We start from the raw sequence: 21,166 nt of genomic DNA, 5'->3' as shown, positions 1-21,166 counted from the left end.
GCCGGCCGGCCGGAACTCACTGACGTCACGTGCCTGCGTCGCCTACTTCATTCATAAAGTAGGCCAAGCAGGCACGTGACGTCAGTGAGTTACGGCTGGCCGCCCGCCCTGCTCTGCCTGCTACAGGACATTTAGTAAGTAGTACAGATGGGCCTGGTGATCGGAACTTCAATGAAAGCTATTATTATAAAATGTTTAGGCAATAAAGCAGTGGGGGCGGAGTACAGTGACCGCACCGGCCCCGCCGCATTTGCATGACACCGGCCCCTCGGTATATTAGGGCATCTGTGGATGCCACTATTATGGGGTGGGGGATATGTGGATGGCACTGTTATGGGGGGGAGAGATCTGTGGATGGCACTGTTATGGGGGGGAGAGATCTGTGGATGGCACTGTTATGGGGGTGATCTATGGATGGCACCGTTATGGGGTGGAGGATATGTGGATGGCACTGTTATGGGGTGGGGGATCTGTGGGTGACACATATATAGCAGTGCCATCCACAGATCCACCCCCCATAACAGTGCCATCCACAGATCCCCCCTCAATAACAGTGCCATCCACAGATCACCCCCCCATAACAGTGCCATCCACAGATCACCCCCCATAACAGTGCAATCCACAGATCACCCCCCCATAACAGTGCAATCCACAGATCACCCCCCATAACAGTGCCCCCCTCAGATCCCCCCATAACAGTGCCATTCACAGATCCCCCATAACAGTGCCACCCACAGATCCCCCCCATAACAGTGCCATCCACAGATCCCTCATAGTAGTGTCATGCACAGACCACCATTAGTTCAAAATCCACCAAAAGCACACCTTTTGATTAAAAATGTTTTTTTTCTTATTTTCCTCCTCAAAAACCTAGGTGCGTCTTATGGGCCGGTGCATCTTATAGGGCGAAAAATACAGTAGTAAGTAGTACAGATGGGGCTGGGGATCGGAACTACAATGAAAGCTATTATTATAAAATGTTTAGGCTTTAAGGAAGTGAGTGAGCGGTGGGGCCGGAGAACAGTGACCGCACCACCCCGCCGCATTTGCATGACACTGGCCCCTCCTCCCTCCCCTGTCAAGCTGATACATCGCAGTCTGCGATGCTGCAGCATCGCAGACTGCAATTTAAAATGGCAGCATTCCCCCCATAAGACACAGGGGCATTCCCCCCCCCCCCACACACTTTTGGGGGAGAAAAAGTGCATCTTATGGGGCGAAAAATACGGTAAATTAAAAAAAAAACAACAATAACAGTGTTGGCTACCTCCTCCTCCTCCACCGCTGATTCCTCCTACACCGTCACGTCCACCGCCTCCTCAACCTCCTACTCCACCTCCTTGTTCAAGATTATTATTTTTTTATTTTTGTCTATTCTATATTATTTTAAGTCATTGCCCTATCCACATTTGTTTGCAGAGCAATTGTCCTGCTCTTACCCCCATTTTGCTTCCTTTTGCAGCCCTCAAGCCCTTACTATGACTATTTTACAGCCATTTTAGTGCACCAAAGTTCGGGTCCCCATTGATTTCAATTGGGTTCGGGTTCGAGTTCAGGTCAAGTTTGTATCCCGAACCCAAACATTGACCCGAAGTTTGGCCAAATCCGGGGAAACCCGAACATCCACGGGTCCGCTCAATTCTACTCATGATTCTTCTGATGTCCATGTGGGTCCAAAATAGGGCACATGATGGAAATGGAATAGCCAGCACCGTGTCTGGCCATGCATGGCTCACGTTAATTGTGCAGTACATTACATTAGCATTACAGGCATTACATAAGAAACCTAATTTTTCAGATACCCCTAAGTCTAGGGTACTGCACTTCTGTACTACAAATGATCGGTACTGTAAGGTATTTAATTAATTCATTTAAACACAGTCGACAGAATGTTAACAGCAAGACTTGTAGAACTCTTTATTATTTTAATATCATTTATGTTTTGTAGAGCAGGAAATTATTTTAGCAAACACAAAAATTGCTGTAGAAAATCATAAAAATATTACTTAAATAGTGAATTAAACTTCACATCCACATCTATTGAAATGTGGACCTGGCCCAAGTCTGTACCATATGTTCACTGCAAAACAACATGTATCAGATTTATTTGTATTAATATTTGGTGCATCAACCAACAACTATTCATACACATAAATTGTTTTATTTATAATACTTCAGATATGTATTAAACTGGACAATATCTTTTTGCTATAAGGGAGAAATGTGAATAGGCTGATCACAAGATGGACTCCAAGGGAAGACCCCAAGCAATCAGCTGTATTGAATCTGGCAACAAGTGTTCAATTTGCCTGCAGTGCCACCATGGGTGAAATGAAGGATTACATAGTCCCCCTTGAAATTAAAGGGTTTGGTCCATCTCATACCAATTAAACTTCACATCCATATCTATTGAAATGTGGACCTGGCCACCAAAGTCAGATGGGTCTGGGTCCCACCTCTGGGATCTGCAACTATCTTTAAGGCTAGGTCTACACAACGACATGTGTAAGGGCACAACTACACTGCATCATGTGTCGCGCGACAATTTTAATAATGATAGTCTATGGTGTCACACTGCGACGCGACAGTCGCAGAAAAATCCATCTTGAATGGTTTTTTTCGCGACTCTCGAGTCGCAGTCGCCGCATGTCGCATAGACTGCCAATATGAAAATTGTTGCGCGACATTGGTGAAACAAAATGTCGCCGTGTAGACCTAGCCTAAAACGGGGCCCCCAAAGCGAAGGAGAGTGCACTGCGCATGCTCCGGTTTAAGCATCGGATTGGCGAGGGTGCCAGGAGTTGAACCCCCACAAACGATGTATTGATTACCTATCCTGATTACTAAACTCCCAGAAACCCCCTTTAAATCTTGACTTGCACGTACTTGTTTTGAGGTCTCAAATCCACATGAGAACGTTTGTACTTGGTGTTTTTAATTTAATGCAGTGAAGGCAAATTGTATTTTTCTCCGTATGCAGTCCAAATTATACATACATTCATGCAGCCTTTCAAACATTGAGTCAACAATACATGTCATTTCTCCATGGCAACCACAGAGCGAGGCACAGTGCTTCTGTTACTGTGCAATCAACCAACCAGTGTGCGTAATTGGTCTATCTAACCCTTCCCATTAGTCCCCTGTTAACAGTCCTTGAATTTAAAGGGTTGGTGCCCACTCTTGACGTTACATTGTCCATAAATGTTGGATTATTCTACAATACTACCCGTCTGGAAGGGCACGGGGCCAAGAAAATTATGATTATTAAATTAACTGCTGATTTCCATTACATGTATATCACCATAAGGAAAACATATTGTTGAAATAATCTTAGTAATTAACACTTGAAGTTTCGGCCTGTTTTGGACCAATTATTTTATTTTTGCCTTCCAAAAGTAATAGTTATTTTTTTTTATCCATTGATACAGCTGTTTGAGGGCTTGTTTTTTATGAGATGAGATGTCTTTTTTTAAGAGCACCTTTTTGGGGGACATATTTTATTGATTACCTTTTATTTTATTTTATTATATTTTTTCCCGGTGGATAAAAAAGAAAACTATTGCTATTGGGTTTTTTTTCATATTTTTTTATGCTGTTTACTAAGTAGTGAAAATAGCAAGGCAGATGCCAGGTAAGGCTACTTTCACATTTGCGTTCAGAGCGGATCCGTCTGAGACGGATCCGCTCATATAATGCAGACGATGGATCCGTTCAGAACGGATCCATCTGCATTATATTGTAAAAAATATTCTAAGTGTGAAAATAGCCGCAGACGGATCCGTCCAGACTTTACATTGAAAGTCAATGGGGGACGGATCCATTTGAAAATTGAGCCATGTTGTGTCAACTTCAAACGGATCCGCCCCCATTGACTTACATTGTAAGTCTGGACGGATCCGTTTGCCTCCGCACGGCCAGGCGGACACCCGAATGCTGCAAGTAGCGTTCTGGTGTCCGTCTGCTGAGCGGAGCGGAGGCTGAACGCTGCCAGACTGATGCATTCTGAGCGGATCCGCGTCCACTCATAATGCATTAGGGCTGGATGGATGCGTTCGGGGCCGCTTGTGAGAGCCTTCAAACGGAACTCACAAAAGGAGCCCCGAACGCAAATGTGAAAGTAGCCTAACGGATTAGCTTGAGTTATATTGAATCACTTTTACAGGTTTTAGGAAAAAACGCATTTGCTCAGGGCCACTTTTTGAAAGCCGTAGCTAACTTTTTCCATATGAGGAGTTTTTTTGGGGTGCATATAAGTTTTGTAATCCTTTTTAAAAATCTTTCTAGGGGGATAGAATAGAGAAATATGGGTTAATTTTCTATTGCTTTTTGGTTTTTATGTTTTGTTACGTTGTGCTGTGTGGCATAAAAAATACGCTATTTTATATGGATCGTCCATATGAGGTGGTCTACTGGTCTCGTACATGTTTTTATTGTTTGCATTTTCATTAAAATAGGAGTTTTGAAGGTTTTTTTAAATGTTATTTAATTTTTGCAAGCAAATTTAAAGCTGCAGTAATTTGATCTCATACATAATACTTTGAAATATTCAGTATTCCAAATCATTAAAGGCTGTCATTGTAACACTGACAGGCAACCTTTTAGGCCATGCCATACTCATGGCATAAATGGGGGCATCGTTAGACTCTTGGGTGCCGTAGTATCTCATCGGCAATCCATAATTGCATCACAGAGAGCTGATGTGTAAAGAGAGGGAGTGACTGTCATCTGTCAAGCTTCTTAGATGCCACGGTTGCTATTGACTGCGGCTCCTAAAGGGATTAAAAGGCCAGGATCAGAGATCCCAGCTGTCACCACCACTACTGCTGTTGATTGCAGGGGCACAGCTCCTATGCCTGCATGGTCACCACAAGGTACCTGTATGTCATGGTGCTTTAATGCATGGTAATTTATGATGTCCAGGTAGGTCATGATCTGGTAAGGGGTTAGCAAAAAAAACTTGTAGCATTATAAAATTGAAACCACAAGTAATTTATAAAATACAATGTATGAGCATAAACACTCAATAACAACATGACCATAGTATGGTCTACAGTAAGTTTCGATTCGTAGAGCATAATACAGAACCCACAGAAGTCTATAAGCCCATACTGGACCTCTGTGTGCCTTCTGTTTCATCAAGTTTTTTCAATGGATTCTATTCGGTAGAGATTTTCTCTCCTAGAAGCTTTGCTTGTATGCAAAAGTTAACTTAATAAGACATAAACTATAAAACATAACTAGCATAAATCATGAATAAATCATATACCGTAGATACTGTACATGCTGTAACATGACAGTACTAGTAATTCTATGAAAATAATAGTGACATAATGGTGAGAAGTCACTAATATAACAACCAGATCGCAGCAGGCATTTTAACCCCTTAAGACCAGCCTTTTTCGGCCTTCAGATTCAAGATTATTTTTCTTCATTTTGTTATTGTTGCATTTTAAGAGCTGTTAGTTTTTTTTTCCATCAACAAAGCTGTTTTAGAGTTTTTTTGGGGTAAGAGTTGTACTTAATATTAAGGGGGGATTAGCCATAGACCTTACAGGGAAATTTCCCGGTGGGCCAATGCCCAGAGGGCCGTCTAAGCCCTCCTCATGGCCGGTGAGTAGAAGTTTTTGGGGATGTATTTTGTGCTGCTGGTGGCAGTATTTTGTGATGCACTGTGGTATGTAGGCTCTGTTGGGGCGGTATAATGTGCCACAATATGGTATTGCTGGCCCTGCCTTCCATCAATTTGGACCCGACAAATCAGGGCCACTTTAAGTACCCAGTCCGCCCCTGCTTGATATTGGCATCATTTTGAGGTACTTTTTTTGCCATGGACTATGCGGTATAAAAAATGTTGACTTTATTCTGAGAGTCGGGACAACTGCAACAAAACCAAATTTATATCTTGTGTTTAGTACAGTTTGCTGACTAAAAACTAATTTTAGGGGGGGATATTATGGTGGGTAGGGGAAGCCCTGGCATCACTTCTCTGATCAGAGAACTCCCATCACATCCTAAAAGAAGGTGACACCTTCAGTAGGCTGGTGTATAGGTTTTTTTTAGGGGTTTTTGAGGGCTTTCAGTTTTTTTGGGCTGGTGTTTATATGTAAAAAAAAAAAAAAAAAGTTCTAAATGTTTTATGAAAGTCTATGAAAGATATTAAATGCAGGACAAACAGACACTTTCTTGTGATGGCTTTCTTTCACCCCAAAACACATTGCACCCACGCGGAAAAAACTGAACAACTGAACGCAATCGCAGACAAAACAAACTGAACTTGCTTGCAAAATGGTGTGAATTTCACTGAATGCACCCTGAACGCATCCGGACCTAATCCGTATCGTTCGTGTCAAAGAGGCCTTAGGCTGAGTTCACACGGGCGAGATTTCCTCGCGGGTGCAATGCGGTAGGTGAACGTATTGCACCCGCACTGAATCCGGCACCATTCACTTCAATGGGGCTGTGTACATGAGCGTTTTTTTTTCACACAGAAAAAACTGAACAACTAAACGCAATCGCAGACAAAACTGACTGAACTTGCTTGCAAAATAGTGCGAGTTTCACTAAACGCATCCTGAGCTAATCCGTCACACCCGTGTGAAGCCAGCCTTAGGCCCTAAGGTTAAGGCCTCTTTCACATGAGCGTGACGGATTGGCTCCGGATGCGTTCAGTGAAACTAGCACTATTTTGCAAGCAAGTTCAGTCTGTTTTGCCTGCGATTGCGTTCACTTGTTCAGTTTTTTCTGCGCGGGTGCAGTGCGTTTTGATGCGTTTTTCACGCACATGATAAAAAACTGAAGGTTTACAAACAACATCTCTTAGCAACCATAAGTGAAAAACGCATCGCATCCGCACTTTCTTCCGGATGCAATGCGTTTTTCACTGAAGCCCCATTCACTTCTATGGGGACAGGGCTGCGTGAAAAACGCTGAATATAGAACATGCTGCGTTTTTCACCCAAAGCAGAACTGATGCGTGAAATAAAACACTCATGTACACAGACCCATTCAAATGAATGGGTCTGGATTCAGTGCGGGAGCGACGTGTTCACGTCACGCATTGCACCCTCGCGGAAAACTCGCTTGCGTGAAAGGGACTTAAATCTTCTTAATCACTCCTTCTCCCTTTCCATAGACATATATGGGATGATGGAATCTAATTCTTTGGTGAGCAAGCAGGGAGAAAGTTTATAAAAGGGGGAAGAATAAAATAGCGGACACTAGAACTAGGCCATTTTGTCTGATAAGATATATTATAATGTTTCTAATTGCTTATACTTTGGATTTGTGCAAAGATGTTTGAAACCATTTAAATTCTCTATCAAGCGTCATGTCAACCAAACAATCTAAGTTCTCAGAAAGTTTAGGTATGCCATGTGGAGTCATTCTGATATTTTGATATATAAAATATATGCTGAATATAATTTGACATTTTCCCAGTATGCTTTTTCATTTTGACTAGTGGCCCTTATGGGAAGCTAAGATCAGAATTAGTAGTGTCCCTTTCGATCAATTTATTTATAATGTTGAAATATGTTTTATGTAAGACATTGTGATTAATGGACCTTCTTCAATTGTTAATGAAGGGTTAGCAAACATTCTGATAGTATGATGAATAACCACTGCAGTGTAGACTGCAAAGCCAGAAGCCCAAGGGAGCATTAAACATGGCTTAATAAAAGGTCCTGCTGATTTCTATCTCATTGTAAATTAACACATCTCGACACCAGATAGCTTCTCGAATAGGCCGCACAGCTCAGATTAATACTCAAAGACTTGGCAAGACATATTCGAGATTCAATAGAAACAAGTGCAAAATCACCAGTCCCCCTTTATTTCTACTGGAAAATAAATATAAAATGCTGACCCCCAGAGCTTGGACATTGTGATGTCCTCAGGTTACTTCAGGTTGTCTGTGTACAAGGTACAAGTTTATGGATACTCAGGATAAAAATTCTACAAATAGTGCCACATACTGTAGATGTAAGCTCAGTTTTAGTACTTTTACTTGCCTTTGACTATGCGTAAGAGCGGACTGGTGATAGGGTATAAGGAAACTTCCTGGTGGTTCAAAGCCCAGGACGCTGTCTGAGCCAGGCCACCAGCCATGGTAGTTAATAATCTGACACTCTCCTCCTGACTCTTGAATTCAACTGTATTGCTATCCTGAGGCAGTTGGAGTAGGAAGACAGAACGTGGCAGCTGGCGTTGGCCACCACTGAGGGGCAGTTTTTGTGGAGGTATTTTTTTCTGCTGGGGCAATATTTTGTGATGAACTTTGGTCTTTGACTGGGTGGTATAATGTGCCACAATATAGTATTGTTGACCTTGCCTATCTGTGTTGGCCCTGGCTTCTGTCAATTTGGACCTGACTACAAAAGGGAGTTTGTTCAGAGCCATCTTAAGTTCCCAGTCTGCCCCAGATATAGAAGCAACATTAGTTGCCCAGTCTAAGGTTTGGAGGAGATCCCCTGGATATTTATTAGGACTGCTATAATTTAATTGTATGTTTTATACTGATATTGTGTGAATTGCATTGGTTCATTTTCTGTTACCATGGCACCATGTTGTTGCTGCCTAAAATATATCTTGCACTATGCTCTTAAAGGGGTTGTCTAGCCTTTAAGTGAGCCTATCCTCAAGATAGGTAATTGCTAGCAGGTCTGTGGGGTTCAACACCTCAGTCCCCTGCCTATAAGCTGTTCTGTGTAGCTTCGTCACCAGAACTACACAAAACTGTGAATACTGTAGTGGACAGGGCTCGTAACTGTAGCACTGCAGTGATAAGCGCTGTCTATTACAATGTTAACAGTGCTGTGTAGTTCCGTTGATGGAGCTACACAGAACATCTGATCATCGGTGATGTGGGGTGTCGGACCCTTGCTGATCACAAAGTCATATGTATCCCAAAATGGTACAGATAAAGGCTACAGCTTATCAACACACGCCATAGCACAGATATTTCAGCAGAAAAAAATATGGTTCTCAGAATATGGCAACACAAACACAATTTTTTTGTTAAAGTGTAGTGATTGTGGAAAAGCAATAAAAAAAATGATAAAAATGATAATAAAAAAACTTGGTTTTGCTTTAATTGAATCAACCAGAAAATAAACTGCCATAAAATGCCACTTATTCCTTCTAATAAAAAAAAATCATAATTCTGTTTTTTTAATGGATATGTACCCCAAAAAAGGGTCATTGAAAAATACAACTCGTCTTACAGAGAGATGATAAAATGTAAGAAATCGCAAAAACATAGAGTCCAGGGCTAGCTCTGGAGGTAAGGGATTAAATAAGGTGCTTGATACATTTTCACATTCACAACTTTTCTTAATAAATTTATGATTCAGCTCAAGCTATAAACAGGAGTTAATTACCGTTTACATCAAATCTCATCAGTGTTGATATCTGTTTATAGTTCATGAGGGAAGGCAATTTAGTTTTAGTGTAAAGCATTATGATGGCAATATATATGTATAAATTAGCAAGTTCCTGAGATGATGACATTTGGATCGACTTCAACCCTTTCAAGTAACTAAAACAAACCTTGTGATGAAACCTCTCTGAGACAACCACCCAAAACTATACTGAAGAACAGTCTTCTAGAGGGGTGGTCCTCTCAAAGAATATAGCCAGTCTGCAAAGTGTATAATGCAACTGAAAATGATCTAGATAAATGCTCATTCAGACAACCATATTCGTTTTTGTGGTCCGCGACTTGCAGATGTGCAAAACACGGATTTTGCAGAACAGAACTGCCAGCCCTATGATAGAAATGCCCATTCCTGTCCACAATTTCGGACAAAAATAGGACATGCTCTATCTTTTTTGCGGGGCCATGGAACAGTGGTACGGATGCGGAGAGCACACAGTGTGCTGTTCTCATCTTTTGCTGTCCCATTGTTCAGCTAAGTTAGATGTGAGAATGGGCCCTTAATGGGTGGTCATCTCAAAGACACTTTTCGCTGTACGGACAATCACAATTGCAATTGTAGATACAGTAGTAATGCTCGTTGCATGTGACAATAATGAACAGAGAATGCCCAAAGGGGGCAAGAGTGGCTAGTTCACACATTGGTTATGTTTTTCAGGATCCATTACAGATTTGATGGATCTGTGTTGCCATGGATCCCTTAGGCTGAAATGGGTTTAATTTGTATTTTACTAGGTAGGATGGGACCAGTGTGAACGGTGATACACAATAGGTACAGTAGTTAATTATTTTACAGCTTTTTGCACCTATGCAGAGGAGGTTGACCCACAACATGTTAACCTGGGGCACATTGCTCTACTACCACTTGTTAAATAAAGATAAACTCTGCTCCATTCCTATTATCTTTACCAATATTTGTTAGAATGTTATACTAGTACAGGGTGGGCCATTTATATGGATACACCTTAATAAAATGGGAATGGTTGGTGATATTAACTTGTTTGTGGCACAAAAGTATATGTGAGGGGGGAAACTTTTCAAGATGGGTGGTGACCATAGCAGCCATTTTGAATCCAACTTTAGTTTTTTCAATAGGAAGAGGGTCACGTGATACATCATACTTATTGAGAATTTCACAAGAAAAACAATGGTGTGCTTGGTTTTAACGTAACTTTATTCTTTCATGAGTTATTTACAAGTTTCTGACCACTTATAAAATGTGTTCAATGTGCTGCCCATTGTGTTGGATTGTCAATGCAACCCTCTTCTCCCACTCTTCACACACTGATAGCAACACCGCAGGAGAAATGCTAGCACAGGCTTCCAGTATCCGTAGTTTCAGGTGCTGCACATCTTGTATCTTCACAGCAATTGTCTATGCTGTGAAGATACAAGATGTGCAGCACCTGAAACTACCCCACATCCTTCAACACCCCACATCCTCACCGATCAACTGTTCTGCAGTAGTTACAACACCAGGAGTCAGCCCTGGATCTACTTACATGTAGTTTGGACCATTGTGTGGTGGACAGAGCTGATTACTTAAGCACTGCTCCTATTGAAGTGAAATGAGGACATCCCTAAAGTAACTAGGTCCATCCATTACAGATTGGATGGACCTGTGTAGTTTTGGCTCCAGAGCTACTGCAGAACAGTTGATTGTTGGACTGTGGGGTGTTAGACCACCACCAACAAGATTTTGATTCAGTGTAAAGGCCATTAATAGGAAAATTGTGGACAAGGACTTTAAAATGGGTTGATGGTGTTATTTAAAACCAGCCCAAAGCCAGTAAGGGTAATAAAATAAAAAAATAAAGCTATATTCACCAGATAAACCACCACTGTTTCATCACAGTTCTGGACCTTCCTATCTGTCTTTGTTGAGTCAGCAATGACGTGTCCGTTTACCTTACATGACCACTGCAGATCACAGGCTCAGCGGTATGCAGCACAAGACCGCTAAGGCTAGTAATTGGCTGTTGCAATCACTTAGAATATACAGCACATCGACCAAAGACTGTCAGGAAGGACCAGAGCTGTAGTGATGGGAAGAGCGGGAGGATTAACTTGCGAGTATAGCTTCATTTTTTTACATCATTACATTCAGCGGCTTTGGGATGGTTTTTAAATTGCTCAAACAAACCCTAAAAGGTGTTTTAATATCAGACGTAGAGTATTTCTAAAGAAGAGTCTTCAAATCTGCATCTAGTTCAACTTCTATGTCTGACATAGACCACACAGGATCATAGCGGAGAAAGTTATGACGAAGAGGCGGAAAATTCCAACTCAGTCAGGAATCGGTTTGGAAGACTCCTCTCTTGGATCTCAGGAACGAATCGCTTCAAATATCTACATAAATCAAGGCAATAACTGTATGTGCGCGAGAGCGCACCTGTGTGACGGCATGTGGTGCTCGTTTGAGATTGCTGTGGTGATGGCGTGTGCAGGAGGTGTATTTCTTAATGAAAACTCGGGTCCTTGGTCATAAAAATGTTTCTCTTTTTTGTTCCATTTTTTGTTTCTTATCTCAGACGATACCTTTAAGGCTCTATCAACATGGTGTATGGGGTATATAGTTGACTTATACTTTTTCATTTCCTCCTCTGTACTCTATGTGCAAAAAAGTATGTAACTTTATGAAACAGTTTGTCATACAGCTAGATACATTTGCCCAGTGGAAAAAAAACACAGTTTTTTCTGTACCGATTTTTTTTTTAGACAAATGTAAATATATGTTAATTTTTTTATATGTTAAATATGCCCTGAAATCGCATGAAAATAGAGCATCGCTGATGATGATGAGACTTGCAATGGCACAAAATGGTGAGCATCGAGCAAAAGAAGAAAACTGTAATCCTTAGGTTACAATTACTAGCATGAATGACAGCAAAAAGGGGACTAAAGATTTATAGAGCATTAAAGTGAATGTGACATCAGAAAATGAATTATTGTTTAAATCACATTTTTATGTGAAAGATTATTTGAGAATTTTTTGTGGTTATTGTTTTAATCTATATTGAAAAGAAATGTCTCAAATTATGTAGTTTTCACACTGAGCACCAGACCTTATTATAAGATGAGACTTCATATTCTGTAAAGGTAACATTTTAATAGTCATCGAATTATCATAGGCAGGATTACAATAACAGATATCACCTTTGTATAGCTAACACAGGTCCCACCATGCACAATAGTTGATATCGCATCTTATTTGCTCCATCTTGACCTCTTCACAGGTCACAGAGCATGCCCAGAAAACTCCCACGGAAGTCAGTGGGGTCCTCGTCTGTCCACTGTGTTAGTTGTGGTTAGTTGCGCCGTAGACTGCGGCATTTCCTCACTCATGCCAGTTCTCAAAAACAAAGTGGGCTTGGGCGGGGAAGGGCCGGTAGAAAAAAAAAACTGTCTTACATTTAAAACCAGCGGTGGATCTGCCAAAGTTATGGAGAGGCCGGCACCTCTTCATAACCACCACCAGCACAGGGGCTTATTAAGAGAAGCATCTAAAATGCCAGTCTTAATGAATGACCCCCAAAATCTCAAAATATTCTATGGATAAATAAAAATATCTGGTGATATCTCTAATCCTAACATAATTGGAAGCAGCGCCCTTACAATGCTTGGAGTAAAGCAAAAGTAATAATATTATTTATATTAATTTAGAATTTTTTTAGTTGAGGCTTAGGCTAGTTTCATGCTAGAATTAAATTTTTTTGGCAGGCTGTTCTGGCAGAGGAACAGCCTGCTGGAGTGCATTGAATCCAGCACAGCTGGATACTGCCTGCACCACTGGAGCCTATTGACTATAATGGGGGGATCTAGGTGAATCCCAGGATTAGGGCCAAATCTCAGCACTGGTGCCAGAAGGGTCATATTATGGTCATTGAGCCTGGCAGTGCTGCGACCCTTTCTGGATATGCTGACAGGCTTTTTCTCTGCTAGAACAGCCTGCAGGAATATTTTAACACTAGTGTGAAACTAGCCTTATATGGATGATGCTTGACTCATGAAAAGGTGAGTTTATTCAGGCTATGCAAAATTTGGCTTAGCCTAGGTTCACATCACGTTTTTGTCTTACAATTTACACTCTAATCAAATGGCTGGCACTCCACTTATTGATGTGCTTTGGTGCTCAGTGGTGGGGAGATATCCCAACATTATAAGATAGGAAATTCACGGCACTCAAAATAAAGGAAAATGCTAAATTATATCTTTATTTAAGCCACTATTCATTTTAAATACATAAGGCCAACGTTTCTGTCCCTCCCGGACCTTGTTCACGACCTGTGGTTTGTGATGATCATTGAGTGAGGTGAACAAGGTCTGGGAGAGACCGAAACTTTGGCCTTATGTATTGAAAACTAATGGGGCTTCAATAGTGATATAGTTTAGCATTTTTCTATATTTTGAGTGCCGTGAATTTCCTATCTTTTGCTTACAATTAACGTATACTAAAAGCATATGTTAAACTGATGCTTCAGATGGATGCCATACAGTGGCATCTGTTATCGTAAAGTTCTATTGTAAAAAAATAATAATTATATGTTAACTTACACGTTGTTATGTCAGACAATGCAAAGTAACATAGTTCATAAGGCCGAAAATAGACATCTGTTCATCCAGTTCGGCTCGTTATCCTGCAAGTTGATCCAGAGGAAGTCAAAAAAAAATAAAACTATGAGGTAGAAGCCAATTTTCCCCACTTAAGGGGAAAAAATTTCTTCCTGGCTCCAATCAGGCAATCAGAATAAATCCCTGGATCAACGAACCCTCTCTAGTAGCAATAGCCTGTAATATTATTACACTCGAGAAATACATCCAGGCCAGTCTTGAACTCTTTTAGTGAACTCACCGTCACCACCTCCTCAGGCAGAGAGTTCCATAGTCTCACTGCTCTTACCGTAAAGAATCCTCTTCTATGTTTGTGTACAAACCTTCTTTCCTCCAGACACGCAGAGGATGTCCCCTTGTCACAGTCCTGGGGATAAATAGATGATGGGAGAGATCCCTGTACTGACTCCTGATATATTTATGCATAGTAATTAGATCTCCCCTCAATCGTCTTTTTTCTAAAGTGAATAACCCTAATTTTAATAATCTTTCAGGGTACTGTAGTCCCCCCATTCCAGTTATTACTTTAGTTGCCCTTCTCTGAACCCTCTCCAGCTCTGTTATGTCTGCCTTGTTCACAGTAGCCCAGAACAGTACACATTACTCCATGTGTGGTCTGACTAGTGATTTGTAAAGTGGCAGGACTATGTTCTCATCACGGGCATCTATGCCCCTTTTGATGAAACCCATTATCTTATTGGCCTTGGCAGCAGCTGCCTGATGCTGGTTTCTACAGCTACACTAAAATTCCTAGGTCCTTTTCCATGTCAGTGATATCCAGTGTTTTACCATTTATGGGTGACTTGCATTATTCCTTCCCATGTACATAACCGAACATTTGTCAGTATTAAACCTCATCTGCCACTTCTCTGCCCAAGCCTCCAATGTATACAGATTCAACTCCCCCTCATTACTCTGTAGAGGGCCGAAACCTTCAGATTTATACTTTTTAACATTTATATAATTGTAGAACATTTTAGGGTCAGTTTTGCTCTCTCTGGCAATTAATCTCTCGGTCTCCAGTTTGGCTGCTTTTATTTGTTTTTTTACATATTCAATTTTTTCCTTATAGTTTTTCAGTGCTTCTTCGCCACCCTCCTGTTTTAGTGATTTAAATGCTTTCTTTTTGTCATTTATTGCTTTCTTGACATTTCTATTTATCCACATTGGTTTTTAATCTCTTCCTTAATCTTTTATTGCATATAATACATAAGGTATGTACCTCTCACAATTAGATTTTAGGATACTTTAAAAAATATCCCATTTTGTGGCTGTATTTTTATTTTTGAGGACTTTGTCCCAGTTAGTTATGACTATGGCCTCTCTTAGTTGGCTAAATTTCGCTTTTTTGAAGTTTGGTATTTTTGTTCGTCCCTGAAGAAACACTCTTTTGAATGACAATTGGAAGGTTATTACTTTATGATCACTATTTCCCAGGTGTCCCCCGACCTGCACATCTGTTGTTCTGTCAGGTCTATTGGTTAATACTAAGTCCAATATGGCCGTCCCTGAACCAGTTGGGAAAGGTAATTGTCTTTGGTTATTTCCTTTATGAGATATACAGGTTTTAGTTTCCCAGTCTATATCTGGGTAGTTAAAGTCCCCCATAATAACGACCTCATTTTGATCTGCCGCCTCGTGTATCTCATTCAGTAGCAGATTTTCTGTGGACTCTGGTATATTAGGTGGTTTACAATAAACTCCTATTAGTATTTTAATATTGTTTTTGCCTCCATGTATTTCTACCCACAGTGACTCCAAATGTTCATGTCCTTCACTTACATCTTTTCGAACTGTGGGCTTTAAACAGGACTTTACATAAAAGCTGACCATTCCCCCTGCAGTATGGAAAAGTGTAGTGTACTACACTTTTGCATCCTTTTTTCCACAACAAATATGTTAAACGTAGGGCAAAAACCTGATGTAAACCCAGCCTACGGTACATATGCCGACAAAAAGCCCATAGACAGGATCCTGCAGTCACAACTGTATTGATATTCAGTTAGGCCTCATGCACAGAACCGTTGTTTTATTCCGTGTCCGTTGTTCCGTTTTTCGTGATTTTCTGCGGACCCATTGACTTTCAATGGGTCCGTTTAAAACTCGGCTAATGCACCGTTTGTCATCCGCATCCGTGGTTTCAGTCCGTCAAAGAAATATAACCTGTCCTATTATTTTGACGGAACACGGTTTGCGGCCCCGTTCAAGTCAATGGGACCGCAAAAAAACGCGAAGGCACTCAAGATTGTCATCCACGTTTGTGCGTCCGCGTCCGTTTTTTTCCTATAATTTGCATGGCAAACCTGACTTAGATTTTTTTTTACTTTCCTTTATGTCTGGTTGTCGGAGGGATCACGGAACAACGGAACCCCATTTTGCGGAACGGAACACAACAACGGTCGTGTGCATGAGGTCTTAGCTGTACTTTTCAATACAACGGTTTTGAAAAAAAACATAGCACGTGGTATACTTCTTTTTAATTTCGGTCAATGGTGGAAATATGCTACGTATAGTGACTTCTGGCCATGCATTGGGACATTTTAAACTGTCCAAATGACTGTCAACACCTTATTCAGGTTCTGGTTTATTTAGTATCCACTAGTACTGACCTCAGATACCTAATTAGTGTTGAGCCAACTTGCGATTTGCAAGTTCGGCATTTGGGTTATCTAAGAATTCTGTAATGGATTACGTTACCACAGACCATAACGGAATTCTATGGCGGCATGCACCATGGAAGCCTATAAGAGGCATTCCGTCATAATACAAGTCTGTGCTGGCCATAGACTTCTATTATAATGGACTGCAATACGTAATGCCTTTTATAGGCTTCCATGGTGCATGCCGTCATAGAATTCCGTTATGTTCCATGGTAATGGAATTCTTTGATAACCCGAACGTTGAACTTGCAAATCGCAAGTTGGCTCAACACTATAATAATTCACTGCTGCACTTGTCCCCGCTCAGTCACTACCGATCGTCACACAGTGGTCTAAAGCTTTAGATAAACCAGAATTTAGATTCAGTCTCTGATTATCAAGTGTAGATCCATGGTGATCCAGAAGAAGTCATTTATATTTAGTAAACCAGTCATTCACCAGTGATCCCTGGCAACACAATCAGAGATGATCAAAGCTATGAAAACTTCGATTCGGCTCCTCCGCCGAATTCCACGAATAAATTTGCCTTGTGACGAATTACTCCGTCACGAAGTGCATTTCTTTATGAGTAGTGGGCACAAGGATGGAGAACGGCAATTACGCCACCTCCGTCCTTGAACCCCCCCAGATGGTATTTTCATTCCTGATTGCGGCATCTAAGATGAAAAATTAGGTATTTCAGGTAATGAAAATAATAATACTCACCTCATCCGTTTGAGCGTGAAGAGGTGGCCACAGCCATCTCGATTGAAGATCAAGAGCAAAATCCCACATGGTGCATGATGACACCAGAATGCTGGATGACGTGGTGATGTCATACGTCACTGTGCACAAGATCTACAAACAAGGTGGCCGCGGCAGCCTATTCGCACATTTAAACGGATGAGGTGAGTGGCTTTTTTTAATGCCTTTTCAGAGAAAATTGATTCGTTACCACAAAACACAAGGAAATTTGGCTTTGCGGCAAATCTAATTTTCCCAGAAATTTGCATCAAAGTCCACTTCGGATACTTCAAGTCGCTCAACACTAAACACAATGTCCACTTTCCTATCTCCAAGACCTAACCCTTTTATGCAAAAAGTCAGACGGACCAAGCAACCAACTTAGAAACCTAAGTTCTCGAGCCCCTGTTAGATTTGCATCAGCATTATTTGTGCTTTATTTGGTCTAGGATTACACTGAATAACTGTTTATGATATTTTTTACCTTTTTTTTTAATCCACAGTCAACATGTGATTTTCAGTGCAGTGCGAAGCGTTGGAAAAGATTTTGAAGGGTAATGAAACTGCTGATTGAGAGGCTGTGCAGTGCTCAGTAAATGAGTTAAAGACTGCATTTGAGTGTCAAACAGCTTGTGGCCGTGTCTACACATTTGCAGCTAGCGTGCATTAACACAGCCAGACTTGTAGCTCTGTGCTTTCCAGCAGAGCTTTATTCCAATAAGCTGCACTCCGTTTTTTTTATTTTTAACTGGCTTTGTGTCCCCATGATGCATTTTAAGGTGATCTACTGCCGATCTGCTATATTGTACACCTGATTTAAATGAACGGGATACTTAGAGATTAGTACACCATGGAGCGTTCATCACGTCAAGGCTTCTGCTTCAGCTTCATGTTTAATACAAACAATGGACTGGGGAATTACAACATAGATTAGCTGCAGTTTCGCATTCCTACAAAATTAGTTTTTCTCATGCCAGACCGATTTTATGGCGTGCCTTTCTTTGAATAATTCACCTTTCTGCATTCAAGGTTTAAATTATTACATGCTTTTAGCAGTGAATTCCCAATATATTTAGATGACTCATTGGCTAGAGTACTGGATCATAAGGTGAGCTGTACAGGATTGTTTGAAACACATGTAGGCCAAATTTAAGATTAATGAGGTTTTCCAGTTTGTATCAATATCCATTCAAATAGTTTTTTTTGGAAGGTAGCAGTAATTTGTAATGTATTTCTTTTACCTTTGCCGTGAAGCAATTTTCTTAAAGAGGTTATCTGAGTCAAAAAAATGTCCCCCATATGCCGGGCCCCTCATATTGAATTTACTTACCTGGCTCCCTGCACCGCTCTTGCTGCATCTCCCCGTGCACGAATGAAAGCATCCGGTGTTGTGGGGGTGGGGAGGCAATGGCAGACGGTGACGGGGATGAGCCTCCCTAGCATCGCGGGTGATGCTAGGGAGGCTCATGCCCCGACCACGCCTGCCATTGGCTGCTCCCCACTGACACCGGATGTATTCATCTGCTCAGCGGCGGTGCAGGACCAGGAGCGGTGCAGGGAGCTGGGAGCCAGGTAAGTTTATTCAGTGTAAGGGGTCTGGCATATGGGGGAGATTTTTTTTTATCCTGGATAACCACTTTTAATGCTTTCTAAATGATGTTAAGAAAAGCTCAGGCAAGATGGCCGCCCCCATACTTATGTTCAGGAAACAGAATAAAAAAATCTGCAATCAGAAAATAATAACACATTAGAAAAAAGGAAATGTGTCGCTATTTGATTTTAACTGGCAGAAAAAAGTTATGGTGACACATTTCCTTTAAAGGGGTTGTCCGGGCTTTTAATACTGATGCCCTATTCTCCTCCATAGACATACAGCAGCGAGCAGGAATGGAGTCGGGAGACGGCACGTGCGCACTGCTGCGAACGCCATCTCCTCATACAGCTGATCTGCGGGGGTGCCGGATGTAGGACCCCCGCAGGTCTGATATTAATTACCTATCCTGAGGATAGGTCATCGATAAAAAAAGCCAGGACAACCCCTTTAAGGACTGTTAATTGTAGTTCTGAGAAAAAGTACCTAAATTGGTAGGTACTGTATCAATCCTGCTTGTGCAGAAGTAACACTTCAGGGCATGTGTTTGGGAGCTGGAGCCAGCTCATTTATGATTTAGAACCTGACAAAGGAGCTTGTTCATCTGTAAAATTCATTGTCGTATACACTGCCAATAAGAGAACTCTTTTATTGTGGAACACTCTGGAACCTCAATTGTTCAATCTGGATGAGCAGGCACAATATGTCCCAGGTTTAATGTCTTTCTCAAACTGGATACCTGGAGTACCATCCTGAAGGAGAGCAGCTGAAGCGTAGAGGGCAGCTGAAGGAAGAACAAACAATGCTCCTTCATTTAACCACAGTTCCCTATTAAGTATTTTTTTTGTTCATATTAAAAGCAATGTTAATTGATTGTCACAATTATAGTGTTCCTTAAACTGACTTTCCCTTGATATTGTTTCCAATAATTGGAAAATGTCAGATACAGCTTTTTTCAGATGTACACTTGAGACATGGAGTACTGCAGTGATTTTAAAATACAATGCATTCAGAAAGTCTTCAGATCCTGATTCACAATTTTCACATTTTGTTTTGTTATGGCCTTGTACTAAAATAAAAACTAATTAAAACAAGTTTTTCAGAAGTGGTTGGTAGAAAGTTTGGGTTCAGACTATGACGTATCCTCTTTCTGTGTAGAAAGGGCCCATAGAATTCCTTTAAACCCCCCCCCCCCAGGTGCCCCCACTAGAGCAATTTTAGCAAAATTTGTATGCTCTAAGGATCGGGATTGGGTTCTTAGACGCAAAAGAGAAATTTCAGAAATATATTTTGACAGTAATCTGATATCAATATTTCCGGATTTCTCCCGAGAGACCCAAAACAAAAGAAGAACCTTTTTTGAAGTTAAAAAAAGATTGATTTCAGCTAATATTAAGTACTCAATGCTATATCCTGCTAAATTAAGAGTGGTACACAATGATTCTGTTCACTTTTTTTATTACACAGGCGGACGCGGCGCAATGGTTGGTTTCTAGGGGTTTATGAAATAGTATGAAGAGGGGGGGAGGAGGGGGGGTAGTGAGGGGGGGTGGTGGGGGGGAGGTTTGGTGGTAGGTGAGAGGTTGATGGGTATTGTAAAATGCCTTGTCAACCATGCAGGGGGTTGTTTGGGGGTGGGTTTTAGGGAGGGATTGGCTGCTGTTCTCTGGCATGTGGTTTTGCGTGCCTCTCCGCTGAGATTAGCGATACCTCTACTCATATGATATGCCGTGTAATATCTTATGTTGGAATGTGAGAGGGCTGGGAGACAGAGTGAAGAGGACGGTGGTCTTTGACCGTGTGGTCCGCCATCTGCCCGCAATTGTGGCACTAATAGAGACCCATGCAACAGTTGATAGGATTTATACATTGAAAAGGAAATGGGCCTCTTTGGAGTACCACTCTTGTTATTCCTCTTATGCAAGAGGTGTTAGTGTGTATATTCATCGAGGGATGGAGTTCCAGCCGCTAGATAGTTCCATTGATAAAGAAGGGCGATATGTATTTTTACATGGGTATTGGAAAAGACAGGAGGTGATATTGGCGTTTATTTACATCCCCCCTCCATTTAAAGCAACGGTCCTTTCCCATTTAGGTCAATATATATCTACCAAAAATCAATGTTCTTTATTGGTGGTGGGGGATTTT

At 41.2% G+C, this 21,166-nt stretch overlaps 1 protein-coding gene across 1 annotated transcript in view; it reads left to right on the top strand.

Annotated features, from left to right (window-relative positions):
- Positions 1-2,713, top strand: part of PLPPR5 (phospholipid phosphatase related 5) — a 222,545-nt gene extending 219,832 nt beyond the window's left edge. The window contains exon 6 of the mRNA XM_044302463.1: positions 2,658-2,713. Coding sequence (XP_044158398.1) covers positions 2,658-2,713 — 56 coding nt within the window. The remainder of the gene's footprint in view (positions 1-2,657) is intronic.
- The last annotated feature ends 18,453 nt before the right edge of the window (positions 2,714-21,166 follow it).

This window comes from Bufo gargarizans, chromosome 7 (assembly GCF_014858855.1).
Source record: "Bufo gargarizans isolate SCDJY-AF-19 chromosome 7, ASM1485885v1, whole genome shotgun sequence".
NCBI classification, from domain to species: Eukaryota; Metazoa; Chordata; class Amphibia; order Anura; family Bufonidae; genus Bufo; species Bufo gargarizans.
The sequence above is the reverse complement of the archived record's forward strand: the minus strand, read 5'-3'. Positions and strand labels throughout refer to the sequence as shown.